The sequence below is a fragment of the Sapajus apella genome, unplaced genomic scaffold, assembly GCF_009761245.1.
Source record: "Sapajus apella isolate SASKATOON/1434 unplaced genomic scaffold, GSC_monkey_1.0 scaffold15, whole genome shotgun sequence".
Lineage (NCBI taxonomy): Eukaryota > Metazoa > Chordata > Mammalia > Primates > Cebidae > Sapajus > Sapajus apella.
Genome location: NW_022436955.1, coordinates 26,503,345 through 26,530,907, shown reverse-complemented (window position 1 = coordinate 26,530,907; position 27,563 = coordinate 26,503,345). Strand labels below are relative to the sequence as shown.

The window sequence follows — 27,563 nt, the reverse complement described above, 5'->3', positions numbered from 1 at the left end:
TGGAATAACCTTAGAGCAGGGAGATAGTCTCACCACCTCTGTTTCCACCTCTCAGGTCATTAGCATGATTTATTATGAAGCCACAGGAAATTAGTTGCTGAATATTTCAATACAGAGAGGAAATAATGTGATGTAGCTCCATCGTTGCCATAGAACCACTGTATCTTGGAGTAACATGTAGCCATAGTAACAAGATAAGGACATATTTCTTAAATGTTTCACTGTGATTCTATACTTCATGCACATTCAAGTACAGTCAATTCTTTTTATTTATAATTGAATTAATTTTCTGATACCTTGGGATCTACTCTTAATAGTGGTTTTCGATTACCTTAATTTAAGATGATGAGTGTAATAAGAGTTTCTTTAGGCCATTATTATTAGAATAAGGATAGAACTTCTTTTTTGTAAAAAAAAGGAGGTGAAAAGGTCTTTAAAATGAGTAAATATTTTTGAATGAGCTAAATAGTGTCTTTGAGGATACATATTAGGATTATAAGGATAAATCTGTCTCTGCATCTTCAAAAGTGACATTCACACTGGCCCACTAACACTCCTACATATGAAGATATTAACTGTATTAGATATTCATAATAACAATAACACCATACTACAATAGTTAATATGGTGTAAGAGTTTACCATGTGCTGGAATACTCTCAAAGATTATCTTATTCAGTCCTCTGGAAAATCTTATAAGGCAGGCACTATTATTACCTCCACCGTGGAGGTGCAAAAAATGAGGCACAGAGGCATTACATACCTTGACCAAGGTCATCTGCTGGTGAGTGGCAGGGCTGGGATTTGAACCCTTGCTGTCTGACTCCACAGACATGATTTTACCCACATTTCCTACTGCCCTCTTAGTTCTTCCAGGAAACCATGGAGGGATGATCCTATACGGTGCCACCCACATTGTCTCAGCCCCTGTGCCTATCATGGTCTCTCTGGCCCCTGAAACAGCAATGCCTCAGGCTGGGCACAGTGGCTCACATCTGTAATCCCAGCACTTTGGGAGGCTGAGGCAGGCGGATCACTTGAGGTCAGGAGTACGAGATCAGCCTGGCCAACATGGTGAAAACCCTTGTCTACTAAAAATACAAAAATTAGCCGGGTGTGGTAGTGCATGCCTGTGGTCCCAGCTACTCCAGAGGCTGAGGCAGGAGAATCGGTCACTTAAACCCTGGAGGCAGAGGTTACAATAAGCCGAGATGGTACCCCTGCACTGCAGCCTTGGCGACAGAGCAAGACTCCAACTCAAAAACAAAAACGGTAATGCCTCAATGACCCACCAGAGCATGTTGGCTACTGACCATCACGCTAATTCTATTGAATTTGTAGTTAGAGCTCATGTTGGTGTCAGGGTGCTGTGCTCAGAGCCAGGGACCAAGATGAGTGAGGTGAAGTCTTTGCTCCCTGTGACCTCAGAGACCAGTGGGAAGAAGATATCCAGGTAGACAAACAAAAGCCCTCTAGGGGAATGGATAGCACCCTAGGGGTAGAATATAAGTCAGGTGGGAAGGCCAAGGAATGAGTTGTCCCTTTTCCACAAGGAAGTCAAGAAAAGCCCACTGTGACTCTGGAATTGACCCGAAGAAAAGGGACTTGAAGGAGGGCAAATGTTCATGATGGATGTTGGGAGAACCACCAATAACACAGGATGGTTATGATAATTGTGGAATGAGGAGGTGGCAGGGGCTGTGGCTGCAGGATAAGGAGCCAGATCAGAAATGACTTGAAGGTCACACAGAGAAGCTTGGAATTTAAGCCACAGGGAGCCCTGAGGAATGCCGAGATTTACTTTTTTAAAAGTCACAGACGAGATATAAGGGACCAGGCAGGAAGTGGAGGCAAAGGGGCACATTTAGAAGATGACTGCAAGAATGTAAGCAAATTCAGGACTCACATGGACCTTCAGAGGAAAGGGTGGAGGGAAGCAGGTGGATGTGGAAAATGGAAGATGGAACAATCAAACTTTAACGTGTGATTGACTACAGTTGGTGATGTCTGACCATGACCCTCAGTTTCTGTAGGATTTGACCTCTTCCCACATCTCAAAAATCATCTTATACTGTCTCTTTATCTTTGGAGTTCAGTCTCTGTGGCCTTTTTTTTCTTTTAAGATGGAGTCTCACTCTGTTGCCCAGACTAGAGTGGAGTGGCACGATCTCGGCTCACTGCAACCTTTGCCTCCCGAGTTCAAGAGATTCTCCTGCCTCAGCCTCCTGAATAGCTGGAATTACAGGTGCCTGCCATCATGTCTGGCTAATTTTTTGTACTTTTAGTAGAGACAGGGTTTCACCATGTTGGCCAGGTTGGTCTCAAACCCCCAACCTCAGGTAACCCACCTGCCTCCGCCTCCCAAAGTGCTGGGATTATGGGCGTGAGCAACTGTGCCCGGCCGGAATGTCCTTTCATTAGCTACAAATCTGGTGTCTTTTCATCCTTTGAGTCTCAATTTAAATGTCACATCCTCAGAAAGCTCTCTGATCACTTTGCCTAAAGGTAGGACCTTCTGCAGTAGAAGGTGAGAGATTCCAGTGAGGGCAGAACAGATGCTGGTCTGCTAGCCCCTCTGTTCCTAAGGTCTTGCAATAATAACTGCTCAGTAAGTATTGATTGATTGAGAGGCTGGATGAGGAAGAGGACAAAGCCTAGCATGAATCAGAGGCCTGGAACAATTCCTTCAATCTATAGTGCTTTCTTCAGGAAAAAAAACAGAACAAGTGCAAAGGCAGAATGGCAAAGTGGGACCCCGAATGATGGCATGTTTGTTTCCATTTGTGAAACTGTGTTGACATGGTCCTTGGTGTCTGTTGAACAATTAAGCCAGTGCAAAAATAATGACTGCATTGTCATCGCTAATAATGACAACAATCCTCATGACATGCCAAGAACACTTCCGGCAATGGTAACTTTGTTTAAAAGCCCCTGATCTTCAAAATTGCATAAGCTCTCTGATAATTATTTTCTCCCTTTCATTAAGCTTGGCAGAGTCATAACTGCTGGGTTTCAAACTACAAATACTGAACTCAGCGCTGCTGCTGCCCAAGACTCGATGATCAGCAGCCAACAGGGGAGTTGGTGTCACCCCTGTTCTGAGTTTCTCAGCGAACAAGGCGATGTTGCAGCTTGTGGCACCCTGACAAACAGCTCATCACTGTAATTAAAGCCGAATTGGATGTCCTCCTGTTTTGGGCTTCACATCCCATCACGTGGACAAATAAATTGGAGGAGTAGCATATGGATGGAGACCAAAAATTGAATATAGTGTCCTCATACTTGTATCAGCAAGGACAAGGGGCAGCATAGCCAGGGGATCTCCATTTGCAGCATGGGCCATCTGTATTGCAAGCCCCAGGATGCTAACAAGGGTGAAATCGTGTTCCCTCTGCTGTTCTCTGGAGGTCCCCTCTATCTCCGTTGGCCTACCCTGCACAGCCCAGAAAAAGGAGGCTCTGTAGCTGCTGTCTGTTAGGAGAGAAAGCTGTTTCCACAAATGCTTTGCAAAAGAGGATGCTGTTCTTGAAACAGACACCTGGGTGGATGGAGTCTTCTGCTCACAGAATACAGAATCCCCAGCCCAGGTGATGAACTCATTCGGACAGCTGGAATTTTATGTGATTTTTTGGAAAAATTTAGCCTTGAGCAGGAAAAAAATAGACAAATAGCTGGTCTGTATATATCTTTTTTTTTTTTTTTTTGTCTTTGGCAGGATCTGGGTGTAGTATAATTGATACAACACCTTCAGGAAAAGCTATTTATTTAGTCAAAAAATATAGTGCATCTATTATGTTCCAGACCCTGAACATAAAGTTGTTAACATTTCTTGTCTTGTGGTGACTATATCTGAATTTATTGCTGATCACGTCTTCCCTTGTTCTCAACCAGAACATAGAAACTGGCAGACAGGTCGAATGGACTACAGCTTTCCATTTATTTCTATTTCTAAAAATATTGTGTTGGCTGGGCGCAGTGGCTCACGCCTATAATCCTAACACTTTGGGAGGCCAAGGTGGGTGGATTGCCTGAGCTTGGGAATCTGCAACCAGCCTGGGCAACACAGTGAAACCCCATCTGTAATAAAGAAATACAAAAAAAATTGGCCGGGCATTGCAGTGTGTGCCTGTAGTCCCAGCTATGCAGGAGGCTGAGGCAAGAGAATCACTTGAACCTTGGAGGCGGAGGTTGCAGTGAGCCGAGATTGCGCCATTGCACTCCAGCCTGGGCCACAGAGTGAGACTCCATCTCAAAAAAAAACAAAAACAAAACAACAAAAAACATTCTGCTTAGGCAAAGCTAATTCCAGTTAGCATCCTTTATAAATATAGTAGCATATTGGTTAAGTGGTGTTCACTTATACGGAACTTCAACTATTTGAAGTGTCAACTGCAGGAACAAAAGATGCCTTGAGTAGCCAAATAAGTTCAAGCCTATGTCACTTTCTCATGGATAAACCTTCAAAATCACTTAGCACTTTTGTAGGCTGATCTTGCCCAGGCAGGGAAAGAAGGAAGGGGCACACTGACCAAGCACTGGCTGTGGGTCAAGCACGACCAATCAGGCTATTGCATTTTATCCTTCCCCAAAAGTGGAATGTGGGCGTTATTAGCCTTATCTCATGTAAGAAGAAAGAGGACCCAGGAGCTTTCAGTGTGAACTGTCCGAGGGTTAAACAGCTGGTGACCAGCAGAGCAGCAACCACCCGCAGTCTGTCTCATCTCACTATTTTGATTCTAGACCACAGGACTGGGACATGCCTGGGTGTGAGTTTCCCAGCCAACATCAACTTCAAAGCAGTGAATTCCAAGGACTAGTTTATCTTAATAGAGTCAGGCAGAGGAACCGCAAAGATGAGGGGCAGGTGAGAAAGCCTGGAAATGAAGACGGAGACGAGGGAAATTTAAAAAGCACTCACGAGGAAGCATAGCAGAGTGAAGCACCCAGCAGAGGAGCTTATGATCCCTGCACTCATTCTTGTTCCCTGAGAGTTTAACACAATTGTTTTGATAGTCGTAACCATAAATGCAACCTCTTTATTAATAAGTGAGCACGTTAACTTCAATTTACTTTCAGATAAAAGAGAAGTGCATAAAACAACTCAAAATATTGCTATCGAAGTAGCTCACATTCTCAAAATATTTTTAGTTCAGTTACCTGTAATATTTATCTATAAGAAACTATCTTCTCCATGAACCTAAATACAGGGAACTCACTCTGCAACACAAAATGTGATTTATGTAATATGTAGCATAATGAATTTTATATTATATGTATGAACACATAATCATATATTACATTTAAATTTCTGAGACTTTCCTAAATATTTTTTTCTTATACCAAATCCATCATTTTATCCACTTAATGGTACTTGATATATTGAATCAAATATATTCAATTTTATCATATGTAAAATATATCCAAAGAAAAATATTTATTATTCATCACAAAGTTAACACCATTTGTTCTGCATGTAAGATGGGGGTAAAGTTGTGTCCAAGACGTCCTGCCTTTAACTCTTTTATCACCTTGTAGAGATACCACTGGAGTTGGCCTTTTTTGACCATTCATTCATTCAGTCAAAAAATATTTGAGAGCCAGGTCCACCAGACATATCCTAGATGCCGCAGATAAAAGGATGAATAAGGAAACGTGAGATTCTGCTATCTTGGGGTTTGCTGCACAGCAGGGGAGAAAGATACTGAACAATCAATTGAACAAACACTCATTTAACCACCAGTGTGATCAGTGCTCTGGAGAAGGCCTACGTGGTTGGCTACACATGAGGAAGGACCTGACCCAGTTTGGGGAATCGAGTAAAGCATCCCCGAGGAGGCAATGTTCAAGCTCAGACCTGAGGGATGAGTAGGAGGCAGCTGGAGGAAGAACGCCCTGGGCGGTCATGTACAGTGGCTCATACGTCTCATCCCAGCACTTTAAGGGACCGAGGTGTGTGGATCACCACCTGAGGTCAGGAGTTCAAAACCAGTCTGGCCAACATGGTGAAACCCCATCTCTACTAAAAAAAAATACACAAATTAGCTGGGTATAGGGGCACGTGCCTATAGTTCCAGCTACTCAGGAGGCTGACACAGGAGAATGGCTGGAACCTGGGAGTCGGAGGCTGCAGTGAGCCAAGATCGCAAGACTGCACTCCAGCCTGGGCAATAGAACGAGACTCTGTCTCAAAAAAAAGGGGAATGGTTCAGGCTGAGGGACAATTTGATGCTCAGTTATGCTCATCAGATAGCCTGTTTCGATTTAATCAGTTGTTCTCCCCAAACAAAACAGTGAGTTATACTGGTGGGACACTTTTACGGGTACATCCCCACTTTCTGGGGCTTTTCAGTCAGTGCTTTCCTATTCAAAGGCTGGGTGGGTCCTGCAGTGAGCTCTGACACTGGAGGAGGGGGTGCATGGGGCTGCTAGCTGAGCTCCTAATGTTAACGCACGTATACACCATACCCCCTCTTATGCAACCACAAAAAAGAGTGAATTAATGTCCTTTGTAGGGACATGGATGAAGCTGGAAACCATCATTCTCAGCAAACTAACATAGGAACAGAAAACCAAATGCCGCATATTCTCACTCATAAGTGGAAGATGAATAATGAGAACACATAGACACAGGGATGGGAACTTCACACACCGGAGACTGTCAGGGGGTTGGGGGCAAAAGGAGGGAGAACATTAGGACAAATACCTAATACGTACAGGGCTTAAAACCTAGATGACAGGTTGACAGGTGCAGCAAACCACCATAGTACATGTATACTTATGGAACAAACCTGCACATTCTACACATGTATCTCAGAACTTAAAAAACAAAAAACAAAAAACTCTAAGAATACAGCAAACAGCAATGAAAATGTAAAAAATAACATCAGTCTCATTAGAAATGACCCTATAGAGATTGTGAACATGCTGACATCAATTAGGTCAAGCTCATGTTGAGCCTCCTAAAAACCCTGGGATGCCCCCAGGCTCAGGGCAGCCATTCCCAGGACAATGAAGGCTCAGAATACTGGGTGTAGGCAAAAGGGCACCAGAGTGAGGAGGCAGATATTTATTAAGGACTGTTCCCATCTTTTGATCCTAGAAAAATCATTTTCCGTCTTATCTATAAAGTGAGGTATTTGCACCAGGCCACCTCCAGAGCCCCTCCAGCATTAATATCCTCTGATCTCACTGAATCAGGAGAGGGAGAAGATAGAAATGTTGATAAATATAAATACAACAGAAAAAGAATTCATGGCTTCAAGGTGGATTCCTCCAAAATAAGCAGGGAAATAGGGAATACTTCAGTGACTCTGGTTCATTGGGAACTTCAAATGAGAACAGATGCAAACATTGTCTGTGTAGCAATTTACACCAACAGACCAAGATTCCTGGTTATTTTTCATGTGGCAGATCTTACTTTATCTGAGAAAAAATACACAGCTGGGAATTCTTGGTACCTTAATACTTGAATCATTCCATTCCCAGAAGGAAGAAACAAGGGTAAGAAACAAAAATTGTGAGATATTCTTCAGTCATTTTATACCATGTTCTATACACACAGGTTCACATACAGGCACAGATCAGTCAGAAAGACACCAGGAAGAGATGTCTGACAGCCTGGTGTTCCCTCAAGTCTGTCACTGGTGCAAAATAAATCCATCTATCCAAGACACATCACATTACAAAGTGAACAGATCTATCCACGGGCTCCTTCAGAGGCTGTAGGTCCCAGGTTAGGAAATCCTGGAACTCAATGTTGGCCACACCAACGGTCTGCCATACCACATGTTGACGGAAGACACTGGAGGACATGAAGAAGGTTTCTGAGACATTGGCAATTGGACAATCAACGAGCACAAGATGGTCATGTGTAGGTGTGGACAGGATTACCATAGAGCTCCTTGAAGTGTAGGCCACGGAGCTGGGCTTGTCAGCAGGGCCAGGGGGCTCGTTCAAATGTTCACTGTTAGTCACCGCCCCAGACCTATGGGATCCAAACCTCTGGTGGTCCGGTCTGACGCTGTGTCTTCATGGATGTATATGCACTTTAAAAATGGAGAGGCAGAACCCGGGGACGTCTGCGGCAGCTATTTCCAGTGGTGGGACTCAGGGACAGTTTTATATTGTTATTTTTAAATGTATGTTTTTTTCTAAAGTTTCTACAACAAACACATATTATTCTTATAATAAGAAAACAAAGTGATTTTTAAAGAAAAAAAAAGAAACAAACTTATTCTACGGCGTGTTAGGAATGATTTCCAGATGCAAATAACAAAATAAAAGCACCACTTGTGAGGAATTTCAAGTTGTCAAATAAATGAAATAAAAATCGAGCAACAGAGAGCCTGTGAATTGTGTATACTAATGCCTAGCCAACATCAGCATTCAAAGAAGAAATTGCTAAGAGGAAATGTATTTAGAATGAATTCGAGGCTAGAAGGCCAACAGTGAACACAGCTGTTACACATTTCTGAGCTGTGGCAGAAAAAAATATATAAATAAAAGATTTCAAATCCACAGTAAGGAAGGACTAAAGTAAAATCCCCAGGCACAGATCAGTCAGGAAGACACCAGGAAGAGATGTCTGACACGCCGGTGTTCCCTCAGGCCTGTCACTGGTGCAAAATGAATCCATCTCCCCAAGAACAGTCCTCCATCTAACCTGTTCGCCCACCCCATATAACATATAGCATGCAAGTGGATCTGTCCCCTCTGGGAAGAGCTCTCCTTTATTTCAAAGAGGAGCAGTGCAGCAGCCTCAGCACAGGGTAAACTATGGGGAGGTGGATAACACAGTTGCTTCAGTTTCAGTCTACCTGCCCACAGTCACTCGTCTTTCCAGAGTAACACCTCCATGGGTGTCTTTGCTCAGCATCCTATGGAGGCATAATGTCCCAGCTAAGAGGGAACCTTCCTCTCCTCCTCACTCCTCACCGTCCACTCATCTCCCAGGCTTGCCTGGTTTCCCCCACCGCGGTCCTTAACTGTCCTTCTGCCTCTCTCCTGCCCAGAAGCCCTTCGTCACCCACCTGGGTTTCTGTCACAGCCTCCCTCCTCGTCTCCCCTGCTCCTGGTTTTCTCAGCCTTCAGGCATTACCCAGGTCAACAGGACTAATCCTCCTGAAATGCGAATCTGATCTTGTGATTCCCCAGTGTGTAACCCTTAGTCATCTGTAGAAAAAGGTCCAAGTGCCCTACAGCAGCTTTTACAATTTTTCCTCTTCCAGCCTTCATTGATTTCTCCAAGTTTATTTGTGACAATTTCCTCTTTGCATCACAACCATGTTGAATTATTCTCAGCTCTCTGGGCAGACCATCGTCCTCTTGCCCCTAGGTGTTGGATCACGCTCTTCGCGCTGCCTGGGGAATTCTTCCCACCTCAGCTTCGTGTTGCCTGCTGGTGGGCATTATTCAGGAGTCCTCTTGGGAACTACTACTTCTGCCTTCTCGACTTCTCCGAGAACCCACAGCACACCCTCATACTGCTTGTCTGCCTGTTTACTGGTCTGCCCCCTCTCCTAGGAGGGACATTCTTTGAGGGTGAATCATAACTATGTGCCTGGCACATAGTAGTTGCTCAGTGAATATTTCTGAATTAATGCAGCTCAATTTTCAGCTTACGGAGAGTGTTTGCCTGCTCAAGAGGCATAATCTGAAGCTTGTTCTTCGTCACTTGTTCCAAACCACCCGATGCAGCAGAAAACAGCAACATCTTTAATGCAACAACACTCACAGATGAGAACATGTGAACTTGCAATCAAGGGTTCTTCTGTCTCCTCCAGTACTGGTTGCAGAAGTGGGCCAAGCACAGATACCCAGGAGGCACTGTTCCCAGCCACCCAGACTCACATCACATCTTTCCCCTAGGAGCATATTTGGGAATCAGAGCCAGCTCCAAGCTGGAAAAGAAAATAAAAGGGATTCTTCGTTCATTCCTTCCATGCTTCAAAAAATAAAAAATAAAATAAAACCACTTTATTGGCCTGTTTCTGTCTCCATCCAGTTCTGCTTCAATCCTCTTCAAAACTTAGACAAGTAATTGGGCCATGAAAAGGCCAGTCCATCCCGACTGCGCCCTGGGCCCTGCTCCTTCACAGCCCTTATCGACTGAGCCAGCTGTGGCCTCATCACTTAGAAAAACGGGCAGTGGTCTCTCTTAATTACACCAAAGTTGGCCTCTTCTGCTTTCACTTTTGTTCCTCGAGGCTCTCTTTGAACAGGGTTATCAGCAGAGATACCAACAAAAAAATGTGTTGTCTAAAGTGAGACAGTGGCTTTTCTTGCCAGACAAAGAAAGCCGTTTACTGCTTGTCAACATGTGGTCTATTTGTTAAACTAAGACACGACCTCCAGTCTTGACTCAGCGCGCAAACACACACATCAAATAAATGTTGGCGAGGTTAACCTCATTTCTCCTCACTTCACAGAGAATTTGGTCACTTCGTTCCTCATTTTCCAGGTGAAACTGGGACAATTGATGCAGAATTTGCCAGCCTCAGGAGAATAACGCGGATTTTGTGTGTGTGTGTGCCAAGGAGAAGTGTGGTGGAACTGAAAGAGCAGGCGTGCAAGCTCTGCTTTTACATGGCACTTGCTGTGTGACCTTGGACAAGTGGCTCAATGCCTGTAACAGGCAGAGTTGTCAAAAAATGATCATCACTGCTCAGCTGGGCAGGAATCCAGCTGCAACCCGGAGTGAACAGGTGGGTGTGGAAGCCACTTCTCCACAATGGAGGGCTTCACTCAAGTGTAGCTCCCCTGGGATCCATGTGCCCCCTGACCCCTTCCAGTGCCACGATCCCTGAGTCCCAAGGCCAGTGCTGTGCTGAAGTCAACCCTACTCCTTCAAGAAAGTCCATTGGTAAACACTCAGAGATTTTGCAAGTTGCTAGCTTGAAATTGGCCACTGTGGGAGAACAGATGCCAAAGTAGCTGCAAACACTCAACTCAAGGCTTCCAACCTCTCAGAGTCATTTACCAACACACCCCTGCCCAAAGCATCTGACTTTGAACTCTGGAATCTCAGACAACTCCTATTAATCTGAGTACCTGCATTCAGGCTGCTGGACATCCCTGGAATTTGATCATCAGTCCACTGATAAGATTGTACTGAAGTTGTCCAACCAAGAAGGAACAACTATGGGAGCAGAATTTTTCCTCCAGCAGACCTGTCTGTGGGATGAGGGGGAATGGTGAGCTATGCTTCTCATCTTTGGCTCATTCCTGGAGTCTATGTTTCTCCTTCCTCCAATGAAGTCTACCTCTTTTTTAAAAAATTTTTTCTAGCCAGGCACTGTGGCTCACGCTTGTAATCCCAGCACTTTGGGAGCCCGAGGTGGGCGGCTCATGAGGTCAGGAGATGGAGATCATCCTGGCTAACACTAAAAATACAAAAGATTAGCTGGGTGTGGTGGCATGCACCTGTACTCCCAGTTACTTGGGAGGTTGAGGCAGGAGACTCACTTGAACCTGGGAGGCGGAGGTTGTAGTGAGCTGAGATGGCACCGCTGCACTCCAGCCTGGGCAACAGAGCAAGGCTCCATCTGAAAAAAAGGTTTTTTTTCCTATAGTTTATTGGGGTACAGGTGGTGTTTGGTTAGATGAATAAGTTATTTAGTGGTGATTTGTGAGATTTTGGTGCACCCATCACCTGGGCAGTATACACTGCACCCTATTTGCAGTCTTTTATCCCTCGACCCCCTCCCATAGTTTCCCCTAAGTCCCCAAAGTCCGTGGTATCATTCTTATGCTTTTGCATCCTCATAGCTTAGCTCCCACATGTCGGTGGGGACACACGATGTTTGGTTTTCCATTCCCGAGTTACTTCACTCGGAATAATTGTCTCCAGTCTCATCCAGGTCGCTGCAAATGCCATTAGTTCATTCTTTTTTATGGCTGAGTAGTATTCCATCATGTTTATATACCACAGTTTCTTTATCCACTTGTGGATTGATGGGCATTTCGGTTGGTTCCACAATTTCGCAATTGTGAATTGTGCTGCTATTAACATGCGTGTGCAAGCAGCGTTTTCATATAATGACTTCTTTTCCTCTGGGTAGATACCCAGTAGTGAGATTGCTGGATCAACTGGTAGTTCTAGTTTTAGTTCTTTCAGGAATCTTCACACTGTTTTCCATAGTGGCTTAACTCTTGCCTCATGCTATTTTGAAATCCATCCAGAGCCCTGGCACCACTGCAGTGGGTGACACAGAAAGAACTCAGCTTGCATAGCAACTCAATTTGTACCACAAAGAAACCGTCCTGTATGATGCTTCTGCACCTTGGCCATGCTCAGTTCAGAGCCTCCACTGTACAGTGGGGACATAATACTGATTTCTGAGGGTACACAGGAGAGTCAAATGACCATTTGTGTGAGTGTGCTATGCAAACAGCAAAGACTCATGGAAATTTTAAGCATTCACAGATATTGTGGTGGATAGATCACTGGTTTGACGATGTAGAGTCTTGGATTTGGGTCTCATATTACCATTCTTTAAGAGGGTTACCCTGGGCAAGATACTTAATCTCTCTTAATCTCCACTTTCTTATCAGAGAAAATAGTGTACTACTGCCTACTTTATAGGACTGCTGTAAAAACTAAGCAGGACAATGGGGATAGCCATGTTTGGCTTAGATCCAGACATTCATTAGGAATTGAAGATTCTAGTCCAAGTTGAAAATTATTCAACAACCCTGAGTCTAGATGCTAATTCAAGCTGAAATGCCAGATCCTTGAATGTTCACAAATAATTAAATATAAATTCAGTCTGAGGCCAAATGTTTGTAATAACAATAAAGTTCTAGGAACCTTCAAAATGGTCAGCTGAAAGGGTGATAAAATTGGGGTTAAAATATTGCTTCCTCCTTGAACTCAGATGCCCTTACTTGTGGGATGTAGATCATGGAGGGAAGTTCTGCATCTATATGTATTTGGCAAAGAGCCAAAACAACCCGATTATGTTTTATCATTAATTAAAATTTGCAGGAGGGTAACACTTGCAAATAGCGAATATAGCTTTTATTAGGCTTAGCAAAAATAAGTTGGAATTGACTATGTTCAGTTGTGAACAAAGATAAAAGTTATGAGTATTTTCATTTAATTGGAATTAAAACAGCATCGCATATAGAGGCAAATTCAGAAACACAGGCATGTAACACACACACTCTCTCTCTCTCTCTTCCTCTCTCTTCCCCCACTTTATCCCCACACAAAATGCATCAACATAAAATTTATCAAAATCTACTGGGGCTGGGTGTGGTGGCTCACGCCTGTCATCCCAGCATTTTGGGAGGCAGAAGGGAGTGGATCGCCTGAGGTCAGGAGTTCGGGACCAGTCTGGCCAACATGGTGAATCCCCATCTCTACTAGAAATACAAAAATTAATGAAGTGTGGTGGTGGGCACCTTTAGTGCCAGCTAGTCGGGAGGCCGAGGTAGAATTCTTGAACCTGGGAGACAGAGGTTGCGTGAGCCAAGATCGTGCCACTGCACTCCAGCCTGGGCAACAAGAGCAAAACTCTGTCTCAAAAAAAAAAAAAAAAAAAAAAACCTATTAAGGATGCTTATAGGACCTGACATAATATCTGACTGCCAAGCAATTTATCTGGTGGCCTCATTACCATTTTAGAAAATTAAAATTTGCTGGAAATTTCCAGACTGATCATATAATGGTCAATTAATTCCATTCTAACAACAAACCAGGCTATGATCACTTTAATTAATCAGTAAGCAGTGACTGTCTATCCGATCAGCCATAGATATGACTAGAATTCAATTCAAAGGACATTTGAGTCCCTCCTATGTGGTAGGCCCTGTACTGAGCCACTGCATCTGGTGAATGGGAAGGTAGGGAAGGGCACTGCTTCTCAAAATGTGTTAAGTGCCATCAAAGAGGTATAAACAATGTGTAAAAGAGATAAAATAAAATACCACGGGCTGGGCTCAGTGGCTTACACCTGTAATCCCAGCATTTTGGGAGGCTGGGGCAGGTGGATCACGTGAGGTCAGGAGTTTGAGACCAGCCTGACCAACATGGCAACCCCCCATACAAAAGGAAGCAGGGCATGGTGGTGCACACCTGTAATCCCAGCTATTCAGGGGGCTGAGACATAAGAATTATTTGAACCCAGGAGGCAGGGGTTGCAGTGAACAGAGATTGTGCCACTGCATTCCAGTCTGGGTGACAGAGCGAGACTCTGTCTCAAAAAAAATTATTCCATGGAGGAGACTGTATGAGAAATAGGCCTTATTTAGATTAGCACCATCTGATAAAAATATAATGTGAGCCATATAAATAATTTAATATTTTTCTGGCAGCCACATTAAAAAAAGTAAAAACAAACACAAGGGATTTATTTCTAAATGAAATCAATAAAAAGATTATTAAGGACACATTTTCCATTCTTTTTGTATTCATGTAATAAGTTTATGAAATCCAGTGTATATTTCACATTTATAAAACATCTCAATGGGGACATTGCCTTTTCAGTAAAAAATATTTTATCTGAGCAACTTGGGAGGCTGAGGTAGGAGAACTGCTTGAACAGGGACCCTGGAGGCGGAAGTTGCAGTGAGCTGTTATCACGCCACTGCACTCCAGCCTGGTCTACAGAGCAAGACTCCACCTCAAAAAAAAAAAATCACCTGTATATAGATTAAAATGTATACTAAACAGGTACATTCACCTACAAAGTTATACCAATAATGAAATGAAGTGTTACTTTTTAAGCTTAAATTAAAATTAAACTTTTAAAATTGCATTGGCCATATGTGGTTAATGGGTACCATATTGGGATGTGTAGAGACAGAACTGTCTGCAATAGTATCAGCGTCCCACTGGATGGTACAGCCTTAGAGTGTGAAGGTGGGCAGCTCCTAAGGAATAAGGATAATGGCGGTGTATCCCAGGAAGAAGTGAGAGTTCAAGGATTTGGAAATAGGAAAGGCTTATGTGTACCTGTGGTTGCAGAATGTAGAAATAAACTGTGATGTTCATCTCAAGAAGAATTTTTTAGCACTAAGCCTTTCGACATCTTAGAAACTCTGTATTCTAATTTTTCTCCTGTACTCTAGCCCATGGTAAGTTTTAGTTATTGAATAAAACTGCTAGTTGTCTTAAAAGAGGGAAATTAATCAGATGTAAATTTCTGAGAAGACTATATATAGTTAGATGTGGATAAAGGGTATAAAGTAAAAGATTTAAGAAGAGGTGGAGGGCTGACAGCAATTACTAGGTTACCCTGGACGGCCCAGTAATTGCCTGATTATAAACTAAAACTGGCAGCAGCAAGTAACACCGAAACTGTGTTTCAGTAGGGTGTGAGGGAGAGGTGCCAGGGATTCAGTACCAGCTTTCTGGTCCAGCCTCTAAGGATGTAGCTTGGCCTCTATGGGTCCTCCAAGTGAGGCAAATGACTATTAAATGGAATAGAACAAATTAAATATCAAGACTATCAGACTCCTTGACACCTATTTGCATAGGTGGGCATAAATCTCAGGTGCAGATTGTCTGGATGCTGGGAGACCTCTAGGAATCAGATGCCCAGAATGCTGAGGAACATGGCAGAGCTGATGTAAATTACCCTCAGGTCTGACTTACATTAATGACACAATCAAAGCAGAGTCCTGGTTGACTGGTTCTCATGATTTAGTCTAATAATCAATGTTGATTCCCTTTACAAAGAGCACTTGTTCCAGTTACATATTTCTTCTATCCTGGGTTAAAGATGTCCTTCTAAATGCCCATTCTGCCAATTTATAGTCTTTAAAAAAGGATTTTCCGTAAAAAGTATTTTCATTGGTTTTGATGAAAAGGATTTGTGATGAAAGTAGAATCTCTAATAAGCATTTCATAAATGACTTGTATTTCAAACTTAATATAAAACAGAATAAAATACATCTCCCAAAGACCTCCTTGCTGGCTCACAGATTTAAAGTCCCCTGCTCTCAACCAATGGGGCTCAGGAACTCAAAAATCTTTAAAGATGTAATCAATTATTTATCAGCAAAAGTTGATTAAACTGAGAAATTATTTATGGCCCAAATTTTGAAATAGTCATACTTTGAAGGGGGAGGGGAAAAATGGCACATAGGGATCTGAGCATTCTACAGAACACACACTCTCAGCTCCTCCCCGCTGTCCAGAGTTCAGAATTGGAAAGAAAATCACAGCTATGAGGAAGTATGTTCACGACCAGATGTTTTACCCTTTCTTCCAAAAGAACGAGAGATATTCTAGGGCTGACAGTAGCATAGAAAAGAGTCAGAAATTAGGAGGCAAGCTCATTTTCCCAGGGCTGGTAGTGATCCATTGGGTTGTCTCTCGTGAGTGTGTGTGTGTGTGAGTGCGCGCACGCATGCATGTGCAGGGGGGGATCACATATCCTTGTATACTCCCCACCTGCTATCCAAGTGAGCAGCAGTGATGTGGAATCTCCCTCTTATGATGGAAAAGCAGCCCCCAAATGCTAGTAGTTTAGCTACTTACCAACTAATTAATTACTTGGCAGATAAATTATGTATCAGTCAAGACTTCTTTTCATCCCTGGAGCTGCCTGCCTAACCCCGCTGTGGGTATTCAGTTCTATACAACAGGATACCCAGCTGTGAAAAACTCTCCACTGAGGGCTAACTCACCACAGCACCTTGCTTTTGATGTCTTTATTCTTTAGGATATGAGTCTCCTTTCTTTAAAGGAATTCAGGTTGTAATAAAATATGACCAAAAAAAAAAATCAAGAATCAGGTACTTACTTGGTCTCCATTCACCCTCTTGAAATGCAAGACAAATGATTTAAAAAGCGGTTTTGTGCTAGCATGCTAACTCATGTGTCTTTTATGATAATTTTATATTTAGTTAACTTAATATTTCCCAACACTTTATTGCAAAATTTCCAAATACAGAGAAAAGTGGAAAGAATTGTACAGCAAGCATCCATATGTTCACCAACTATATTCTACCACTAACATTTTAATATACTTCCTTTACCACATATCAGATCACTATCCATTGATCTAATCCTCTGACCATCTTATTTTTTGGTACATTTCCAAGAATTGCACTTACTTTAAATGCTGTTTTAAAAAGAGAAATTGTCAGTGAAGATATTTCATTCCACAGAAGAGTATTCTCAGATTGGGCTCAGTACTTCCTGAGGATACGGGTTAAGAGCATAGGCTAGGAAATCTCAAAAAGCTGAAATGAAGTTTGACTCTGCTATTAACTAGCTATGTGGCTTTGGACAGGTTACGTCACCCCTGAGTCCCATTACCTTCACTGGCATGCTGGAAAATGATCCTCATGTGGTTGTTATCATAATAATTGAACATAATAGATGAAAAGAGCTTAGCACAGTGCTGGACAAATAATGACTGTGTGCCGATATTGTCACCTCTTTTGTAATCTCATGAGATCAATGACTCTGTCTGTTTTCTCCTCCATTAAATTCCCAGCCCCTAGCACGGTTCCTTATAAATAACAGATGCTGAATATATGCCTGTTGATATGAATTGGGTTCAATTCCAGAGGTTTTCCCTCCTGAGATGCAGGAACTGCTACTTCTTAATGGAGAGAAAGAGGCAAGTACAGCAGATTTCAAAAGCGCAGGACATGAGAAGTCTAGTTCAGGAAATAAGGTAAAAGCAGGAGATGAGACAAAGTTGTTTAAAAATATATGTGTATTAGTTTTGGTGATGAAGCAGAAGCTCTCAGTGTCCTGTCCACACCCCCTCCATGTCACATTTTCAGTGCAGACCAGCAGACTGGTGGCTGCTGTACAGCATCCTTTTTGTCTATGGCTCTCCTCCCAATCTCAGCAGGCTGTCGAAACAGTGCACAGATTGCAGGGCAGACTTGATAAGCTAGAGAATGTACACCCCTAAAAACAGCCCTCAACCAGTGACTGCTGGGAGTAGAAATGCCCCAGTAGGTGTCAAAGTATCCCAGCGCTATCCCTTGGGGGGTGGTATAATGCTGGCAGTGTGTTCCACACCATGTTTAAAGTTAGCCCATGAGATTACAACCCAGTAACCCACAGGGGTAGTTGACTTCATAAACAAGCTTCTTTCCCAGCTGCCTTCCCTTCTCTGTGTCTCTCCCTTACTTTATTTTATTTTCTCCACCTCTTAAATGAACTCTCTTCATTTGAATTCTTGTCTCGGGGTCTACTTCTAGGGGAAGCCAAAGTAAGACAAATGTCTTCATGCTTTTAGAGCTGCAGAATCTCTTCTTGAAATGGCATTCGATATTGAAGTCTAATATGTATATTTATAAAATTAGAGGTGTCCTGACTTGCAGATTTTTTTTTGGGAGCACGGTGGTGTTTGGAGAGCAGAGTCCTGCCTCTGTGGTCTTCTTTCCTTTCTCACCCCCTCCCCAACACTCACTGAACACACCTACATCTTCCTCCTCAGCTCTGCAGAGCACAGCTTGTCAGCTGTGGTGGAGTTGATGAGGATAGGACAGGAGATATAAAAAGATAAATAAACAGAAATAAGCAGGAATAAAAAGGAAAATATGTACTGCCAAAGGCATAACAAGCATGGACAAATAAATAGTTTTTGCAAAGCAGTGCAACAATTCTACAAAAAAAAAAAAAAAAAACAAAAACAGAGGTTTTGAAGGCTGTTGCACATTGTCTAGCTAGTAGCCTACTGGACCTAGAAAAGCAGTTGCTTTGTAGAGAATCTAGGTTGAAAACCAGTGTGGGAAATACATAAGGGGCTAGGAAGAGGTGAATCCTCAGCTTGGAAATAAAATTGCCTTTTGAGGCTGTAATAAGTAAGAAAACAATGCAGAAGAATGTTCCCAGTTAGCTGCATGCTTATTGACCTACTGACTAGCTCAAGGAAAGAGGCTTGTGAAAACCCACCCAAATATACACCCAGGAGGAAATTGTGTGTAATTGAAGAACACTATAGGATGGCTACATAATTTATTGTCTAAATCTGGATACGACAGGTTTGGACAACAGGTATAAACTGGGATTTTTCAGGTAACTAAGATGTGATTGTCCTTATTATAACCTAATTAACGGAACTGCAACTCTAATACTGAAAGTATTGTGTACCAGTGGTGGGAGGAAAACACATTTCAGGTCAGCCCTCTGTAAACCTCAGGGTGCATCAGAATCACCCAGAAGCTGTGTGAAAACGCAGACACCTGGCTTTAACCCCAGAGTTTCTGGCTCTGTGGTTTTTGGGTGGGACATGAAAATATGCATTTCTAGCAAGCTCCCAGGGGATGCTAACATAGCTGCTACACACCCACTTTTGGAGGACTGTTTAAGACCAGCCGCCCTCCAACCCTGGCTGCACACAGGAGTCACCGGGGATATTTTAACACATACTGACGCATGGTCCTCACCCGCTTCCCAGTGGAATCAATCTCTGAGGTTGGAGCCTCGACATCTGCATTTTAAGTGTCTCTGATGATTCTGATGCATGGTGAGAGGTGAGAAGCCCAGGATTATCTAAGGGAAAACTAGAATCCATCTTAAGTCTCAGAAACTGGGCAGAGTTTTGAAGAAGTGGGGACTCAGATCCCTTGGCATCTGGCATCTTGGGCTCCCGGGAAATCTGTCTAGAAAAGGAACATCACAGTGGCTAGGGCTGCCCAAGGGGACAGGGAAATCCCTTTAGAGCAGCTCTGCTTCCCTTTCTATCATATCCTAGACCCTTGAGAAGACATTTGCTTAGAGAAAGGCATCTTTGGTACAGTGGTAGTTTAAAATGATAAATATAGTGATTACTAGGATATTGGATTATCAGTTCTTTCAATTTGCAACAAAGATGGATTTTTGTTTGTTTGTTTCTTTGGTTGTTTGACAGGGAGTCTCGCTCTGTCACTCAGGCTGGAGTACAGTGGCATGATCTTGGCTCACTGCAACCTCTACCTCCCAGGTTCAAGCGATTCTTTGGCCTCAGCCTCCCAAGTAACTGCAATTACAAGCACACCACCATGCCAACTAATTTTTGCATTTTTAGTTGAGATGGTGTTTCCCCATCTTGGCCAGGCTGGTCTCAAACTCCTGACCTTGGGTGATCCACCTATCTTGGCCTCCCAAAGTGCTGAGATTATAGGCGTGAACCACCACACCAGGCCAATATCAATTTTTAATAGTCCAAGTTTTGTCCGGATCACCACCAAACTCCCCTCTCAGTGGGTCTCTTTGCTTCTACTGCTGTCTATCACCCTGCTACCACTAATTATTCTCTACAAGGCAGCCAGGAGAATCTTTCAAAACATGTACTCTCCTGGGGAAATCTTCCAACGGCCCCCTGCTGCATACACGATGAAATCCCAGCTCCTTATCCAAGGACAGGCTGGCCTCTCTGACTTCTTCCTTACCCCTCCCATCCTTGTCACCCTCTTGCAGCCACCCAGGCATGGTGCAACTCGACTACACTCTATTCTTTCCCGTCTTTAGGCCTTGCATGTAAACTCACCTCTGCCAAAGAAGGTGTTCACCCAGATATTCCTACGGCTATTCCTTTCTCATCCTGCCAGTCTCCCCTCAAATATCAGTACCTCCAACCAGCCATCACAGTCATCTGTCTAAAGATTCCCTCTTCCTTCTACTCCTTCATTCTGCCATTTGCTCTTTTTTTCGCATCACCCTGTTTCTGATCTTCATATCATTTGTCATGCTCTGCAATTTTCCTGTTTTTGTCTTCCTGTTAGGATGTGCTGCATATTTGATGAATTAGCAGTTCAATAGCAACCACCATTAAGATCATTCATTTAACTAACCACCATTGTTTAAATTCAACGTTCACCAGAAAGTACAAACCGCTCAAAAATTTGATTCTCCATGTTGACTCTCTTAAAATGGGAAGAATGTATTGATGAGGCAATATCAGTATTTTGGCCCACTTAAAAATGACTATTTCTTCCTGGAAAAGCTATTGTTCTGATTCATGGGACAGTGTTTCTCACATGTGGTTCTGGGTCTGGTTAGGATGATTTCATTCCCTTGATCTGGTTTAGTTTTTGGAAAATTGACCCAGTGGTATTCTTGGACCTAAATATTTGAAAAATACGATCTCAAGGAAGGCCACATATCAACATACTGCCATCCTAGAGGGCCCTATCTGGTGATCACTTGAACATAATCTACAAAAGCAATAAGTCTTATTTCTTAACCAATGACTTCTTCCTGCATAACTTCAACATCATCTACCACGTTCATCTTCATGATATTCAAAGCTGTTACTGATGTCTTCTTTTGTGTGTGAATGATCTTCCAAAATTCTTTACATGACAAAAGCATTTGGTCTCTTGTCATAGAGGAATGAAGACTAATTCCAGCTGGTCACCAAGATACTCATGGTCAGTCTGCTTCCTGCGTGGGCAACTTTTCATAAAAACATGTTTTTGTCATTTGTTGTTTGTCTGACTTACCTTGCCAACGTCTCTTGGGAAAGGCTGTCTCTGATTCTCTGGAATTAAAATGGGAGATACCACAATGGACCTCCTTTGTCTTGGGACAGGAGAAGTTCTTGCAAACTTAAATATATCCTAAAAGAGAAAACAAAAGGATTGATTAAAATCTCCCATTGAAATGATTTATCAGTCTGCTCTGAGATAGAGTTCCTTTGTTGGGAAAGCATACAGCTGTTTGGAAAGTGTTCACTGTAGTCCATCAAACCCTGTTAGCATTACCAAGTACATTATTAGAATAATACTAAATCTGACATTGTGATTCACTATAACTATCATTATGTTATTTGAACCCAACTTCTGAATCATTCTATTCACAATAACAGTCTTAAGTTATGCAGTCTTCATTGCTTGCATATTACTGTTCTTAATCTGCCTAGCTAGTGGATTACTCACCTGGTCAGGAACCTGGATTAGATGTAAAACTTTATTGGAATTATAGCCAATGAAGAATTGGTTTTATAACCAACCCTAAGCAAAAAGAACAAAGCTAGAGGCATCACATTGCCTGACTTCAATCCAGAGAATACAGAAATAAAATCATGTACCTACAACCTGCTGATTTTCAGCAAAGTCCACAAAAATACATGATAGGGAAATGACACACTATTCAATAAGTGGTGTTGGGCTAAACACTGATATAGAAAATTGGATAATTATACGCCTAAGAGTGAAACTGGACCCATAGCTTTTACCATATACAAAACTTAACTAAAGATGGATTAAAGACCTAAACACAAGACCTGAAACTATAAAAATCCTAGAAGAAACCCTAGGAAAAACTCTTCTGGACATTGCCCTCGGCAAAGAATTTATCACCCAGTCCTCAAAAACAAACATGACAGAAACGAAAACAGACAATTTGGACTTAATTAAACTAAAAAGCTTCTGCACAGCTAAAGAAGCAATCAACAGAATAAACAGATAACCTAGAGAATGGGGAAAAAAATCTTTGCAAAGTATGTGTCCAACAAAGGGCTATTATCCAGAATTTACAAAGAATTCAAGCAACAAAAATAACCCCATTTAAAAGTTGGCAAACAACATAAACAGACATTCTTCAAAAGGACACATATAAGTGGCCAACAAACATATGAAAAATGTTCAGTATCACTAATCACCAGAGAAATGCAAATTAAAACCACAGTGAGATATCATTTTATACCAGTCAGAATGGCTATGATTAAAAAGTCTAAAAAACAACAAATATTGGTGGGACAGAGAAAAGAGAATGTTTATATCCTGTTGGTGAGATTGTAAATTAGTACAACCTCTATGAAAAACAGTATGAAGATTTCTCAAAGAATGAAAAATAGAACTGCCATTCAACCCAGCATCCCACTACTGGGTACATACCCAAAGGAAAAGGAATCATTATATCAAAACAATACCTGCACTTGTGTGCTTGTCATAGCACTATTCACAATAGCAAAGACATGGAATCAACCTAAGTGTTCATCAGCAGAAGACAGGATAAAGAAAATGTGGGAGATATAAATACACACACACACACACACACACACACAGGGGTATACACACACACACACACACACACATACACATACACATATACACACATATATGCCATGGAATACCACTCAAACATAAAAAAGAATAAAATCATGTCTTTGGCAGTAACATGGAAGAATCTGGAAGACAATACCCAAAGTGAGAAACTCAAACAGAAAAATGCTGCCTATTTTCATTTTTGAGTGGGAGCTCAACAATGGGTACATGTCAACATCCAGAGTGGAATAAAAGACACTGGGGACTCCAGAAGGTGGGAGGGTGGGAGGAGGGTAAGGGCTGAAAAATCACCTATTGGGTACAATGTCCACTCTTCAGATGATGGGTTCACTAAACGGCCAAACTTCCACACTACAAAACGTGTGCATGCAAGAAACCTGTACCTATACCCCTTGAATATTGTTTTTTTAAGATACTCTTCCGATAATAGGTAATTTTTCTCTACGGTAATAGATAGGCATTTTTTTTAAACTTATACTTTGTGAGTCTTCAAAAAAATTAAAAAATAAAAAATAAAAAGCAACTCTTTTCATGGCCCACTGCAAGGTCCTTCCATTCACAAATGAATAGAAATAAAGGGATCATCACAAAGTCCCAAACTATGTCAGGCATTATGGAGACTTCTATTCAGTGTTTTGTCAAGGGACATGTGTTACGATTGCTATTAGTAGGGCAACTGTTGGAATGCACTCTCCCAGTCGCATGTCCCAAGTTCAGTCGTTGGAGTGACACTGTCAGGGTGTTTGCTCTATGTGTAACTCACCGTTTTAATTAAATAAGTGTTTTCAAAATTAAAACTTTCCATCATTTTAAATAAAACTTCAGTATCACTTTACATAGAAGGAAGGAAGACATAAAAATAAACATGCTGGAAACCTAATGACACCATTAGATTTTTGCTAGAACCTGTTATCTATAGAAAGCTCCTAATTTTACAGGTTAAAAGGGGCTAGACAGCGATGTTAAAGAGGGGTTAGCACCAAGCTAAGACTTCCTCCATTATCCAATCAGGGGACTGAAAGAAAATTGAAAAGGAGTATCGTTTTCAATGTGCAAACAGATCTTATTTAATGCCACATACTAATTAAAATTGTCTTCTGCATCGTGAGAAGTAAACATCTCAAACTTAACAGCAGGTTTCTATCAAAATCATGTAATAAATGACAGTTTGATTCCGTCTTCGGCACCAAGGCCCCATAAAAGTGTGTGTGTGTGTGTGTGTGTGTGCGTGTGTGTGTGTGTGTGTGTGTGTGTGTGTGTGTGTGAGATAGTTTTAAAGGGATATTCATGTAATAAAATTCAAACAGGAAACAAGATAAGCTAATGCTCTGAAAGCATCTATAAATAGCCATTCTCTTGGTTTTGGTGGGAGTATAAATTCATAGCACCCTTGTGAAAAGCAATCAGGCAATGTTTATTTATTGAGAGCTTTATGAATGTATATATCCCTTCACTCTGTAATTTTACTCCTAGGAATGCATCCAAATGCTAAATTCAAAAGAAGAATAAAACTGCATGAAGGAAGGCATTTAGTGAGACACGATTTACAAGGGGCAAAAATGAAAACCATCCTAAATGTTCCATAGCAGGGACAAGGTTACATTTGGGTTTGTTAGTAGGAGATACTCTTAGGCCATGACCAATAAAGCAGATGTGAAGACCGTGTTCCAACCACTATCATCATCGCTCCATTGCCCTCACCATCACTACCCCAAGCTACTATAATAGTGATATAGTAAGCATATGCTGGCCGGTGTGCCAGGCACTTGGCATGATTCAGCTCTAATATTTGCAACAAATCTCTCAAGTAAATCTTCTCCCTCCTTAATCAACGAAGGAAGAAAGAAAGAAAGTTAGGAGAGGTTGCATAAGAACTGCTACAATTTATCTAGCTAGCAGAGAGAATATTTCAGACAAGCTAAGCAGAAAAATATAGAGTATCATATTGAAAGTATTCTATTTTATATACACTATACTGCTCATAGAAGACTATTAAAATCTCAGTGAAAGAGCCTAAGTAAAAGACACTTTGGTGAAAAGGACACAATATATAGGCAAAGAAAACTGGATTCTGTATAAGACAGTGAGAATAAAAAGCAAGAATAATATAACAAACAAACAAAAAAGCCAACCACCCAAAACAACCCCAATGTGAAACAAAGAAAGAGCATACAGAAAGCTAGGGTGAAATAGGCAAAGAGAAGACTATGAAAATTAGAGCAGGTTGGCTGGGCACGGTAGCTCACACCTGTAATCCCAGCACTTTGGGAGGCTGAGGCGGGTGAATCACGAGGTCAGCAGTTCGAGACCATCTCGACCAACATGGTGAAACCCTGTCTCTACTAAAAATACAAAATTTAGCCAGGCATGGTGATGCACACCTGTAATCCCAGCTACTCAGAAGGCTGAGATAGGAGAGTCAGTTGAATCTGGGAGGAGGAGGTTGCAGTGAGCCGAGATCATGCCACTGAGCTCCAGCATGGGTGACAGGGCAAGATTTGGTCTCAAAAAAAAAAAAAAAAAAAAGAAAGAAAAGAAAATTAGGGTTGTATTTATATAAAACTGATGTTTAACATCCATGAAGATTCTGTTGGTTTATTAAGAGTAGCAAAAATAGGAAACACGTAAAATATGTGCAATATCTGAATGTCATTCTCGATAAAAGAAAATCTTGAGCCTCAGACGAGAGCACAGTCTAGGCAACTACTTTAAAAAGATATAAAGTTTGTGCAGATGTCAAGGACTGGTGAATGGGCTTCATCCTAGAGCAAACATAGGCCTCAGTTCATGATGACAATATATGCCTAAATGTGTCCAAAGTAATGACAAAGCATACTGTGTCATCAATAATAAACTTTGCACAGTGCATCATGAAGGGCTTGCTTGTGTTTTCATGCCCACAAGTGGGTGATGTTTGTGTCCTCATGGGTGTCCAGAGCTGTGAGGTCCCCAAGACCCCATCCTACCTCTGGTGTCTCCCCAGCTCACCAGCTAATCAAGTCCACAGCTGCCCGTCTATTTCTCTGATTCTTACAACACATCCCAGAAGTATGGCAACTAGCACAAATGTGTTAATCCCTGGATCTTAAGTGCCCAATAAAAGAAGCAGGAGTCGCTGATCCTTGAAAAACAGCACCTAGAAGGAACAGGGTGGGGTCCTGCTGGAGGTGCTGATTGTCAAGAAGCCACCACATGTATGTCACCTCTCTGGGCCCACCATGGTGGGCATCTTATAGGAATGACTGAAGTCAGGACATCCTGCTTCATCTGACGCTTAACTTTTTGCCTTACATTGGGAGAAACTTCAGTAAATATTTATGGCTCTGTGTTTCTGGGTCTGTGGCTCTGCTTCTATCATTGTCTGTGATTTGTCTATATCTATAACTATGTGTTTGTGATCAAGTCTCTACTTCTACATTTGTGGCTGTACGAACATTTGATCGAGTCTGTGCTAATGAGTTTGTGTGTTCTGCCATATGTCTTTGTGTGACTGGCACCATGTAGGAACCATCATACCTAATTTGACTGACATCCATACACCCTGCTTTGGGGCAACTCTGTGTGTGTGTATGTGCGTGTGTGTGTGCATGTGCACACATGCGTGTGGACATGCAAATGTGTATTTGCATCTGTCAATTCATGCATGAAGCGAGGGTGCCAGTCTGTGGCCAGAAACTCAGAGAAACAAAAATGGTGGTGATAAAAAGAATGTGATCAAGTCAAGAAATGTTTATAAAAGGCAGAAGAACACTGTACAAGAAAGAAATGAAGATCAGGGTAAAGGAGGGGTATATGAAGACCTCTTGCCTTCTGGTGTGTTGACCTTACCAAGTGGGCAAAGATTTTAAAAAGAATTTGGGGTACAAGTGCTAGAGCAGACCTGTTGACTTTGAGGAGCTTGTTGGACGTGTAGCAGAGATTTCTGGGGGACATGAGGAATTGCATTCAGGAAGGAGAAAAATGCCACAATCTCCCAAGTGCAAGAGTAGCTGCAAGAGATGGAGAGGATGAAACAACCCAGATTACGGGAAGAGGGAGAGGGGAGGAATGCAACCATGCGATGAGTTTCTAAAAGGTCAGCAAAGCCCACAGAAATTTAGTCAGCAAAAGAAGGAAAACCAGGAGGACTGAGAGGAGGATTCCAAAAAGGAACAGTGCACAACCATATCACACAAGGCAAGGGGCCCCTCCAACAGCACAGATGCTGCAAGGAGGCTGCCGGACTTGACCATGAACAGGTGACGGTTGAATTTAGAAAGAGCAGCTTTGGGTGTGTGCTAGGGAAATACATGAACAGTGAGGACTTTGGCACAGAAGGAAAGGAGAGATATGGAAAGAAAATTTTCAGTTAAAGGGGAGACAAGGAGTGAGGCTAACCTTGAGGAGGAAGGGATCAGAGGAAAGAAAACATGGTTGTGAATGAATGAAGATGGAGGACAGCAGATGATATGCTCACAGGAGGTGTGAGAGGGGAGAATCAGTGGCCACCTGAGCCTCAGAGAGGAGACCCAACACTGCTCCCCTCGAGGCAAGACACAGAGGGGTTGACGGAAATTTTTTCATCTGTAAAGGAGGGTGATTTGCCTGTCCTCTAGGATA

At 42.2% G+C, this 27,563-nt stretch overlaps 1 protein-coding gene across 3 annotated transcripts in view; it reads right to left on the bottom strand.

Annotated features, from left to right (window-relative positions):
* The window catches only part of CDH13 (cadherin 13), a 1,241,014-nt gene that overhangs the window by 658,881 nt on the left and 554,570 nt on the right, over positions 1 to 27,563 (bottom strand). For all 3 annotated transcript variants that reach the window (XM_032283885.1, XM_032283883.1, XM_032283884.1), the window contains exon 4: positions 21,399 to 21,515. In XM_032283885.1, coding sequence (XP_032139776.1) covers positions 21,399 to 21,515 — 117 coding nt within the window. The remainder of the gene's footprint in view (positions 1 to 21,398; positions 21,516 to 27,563) is intronic.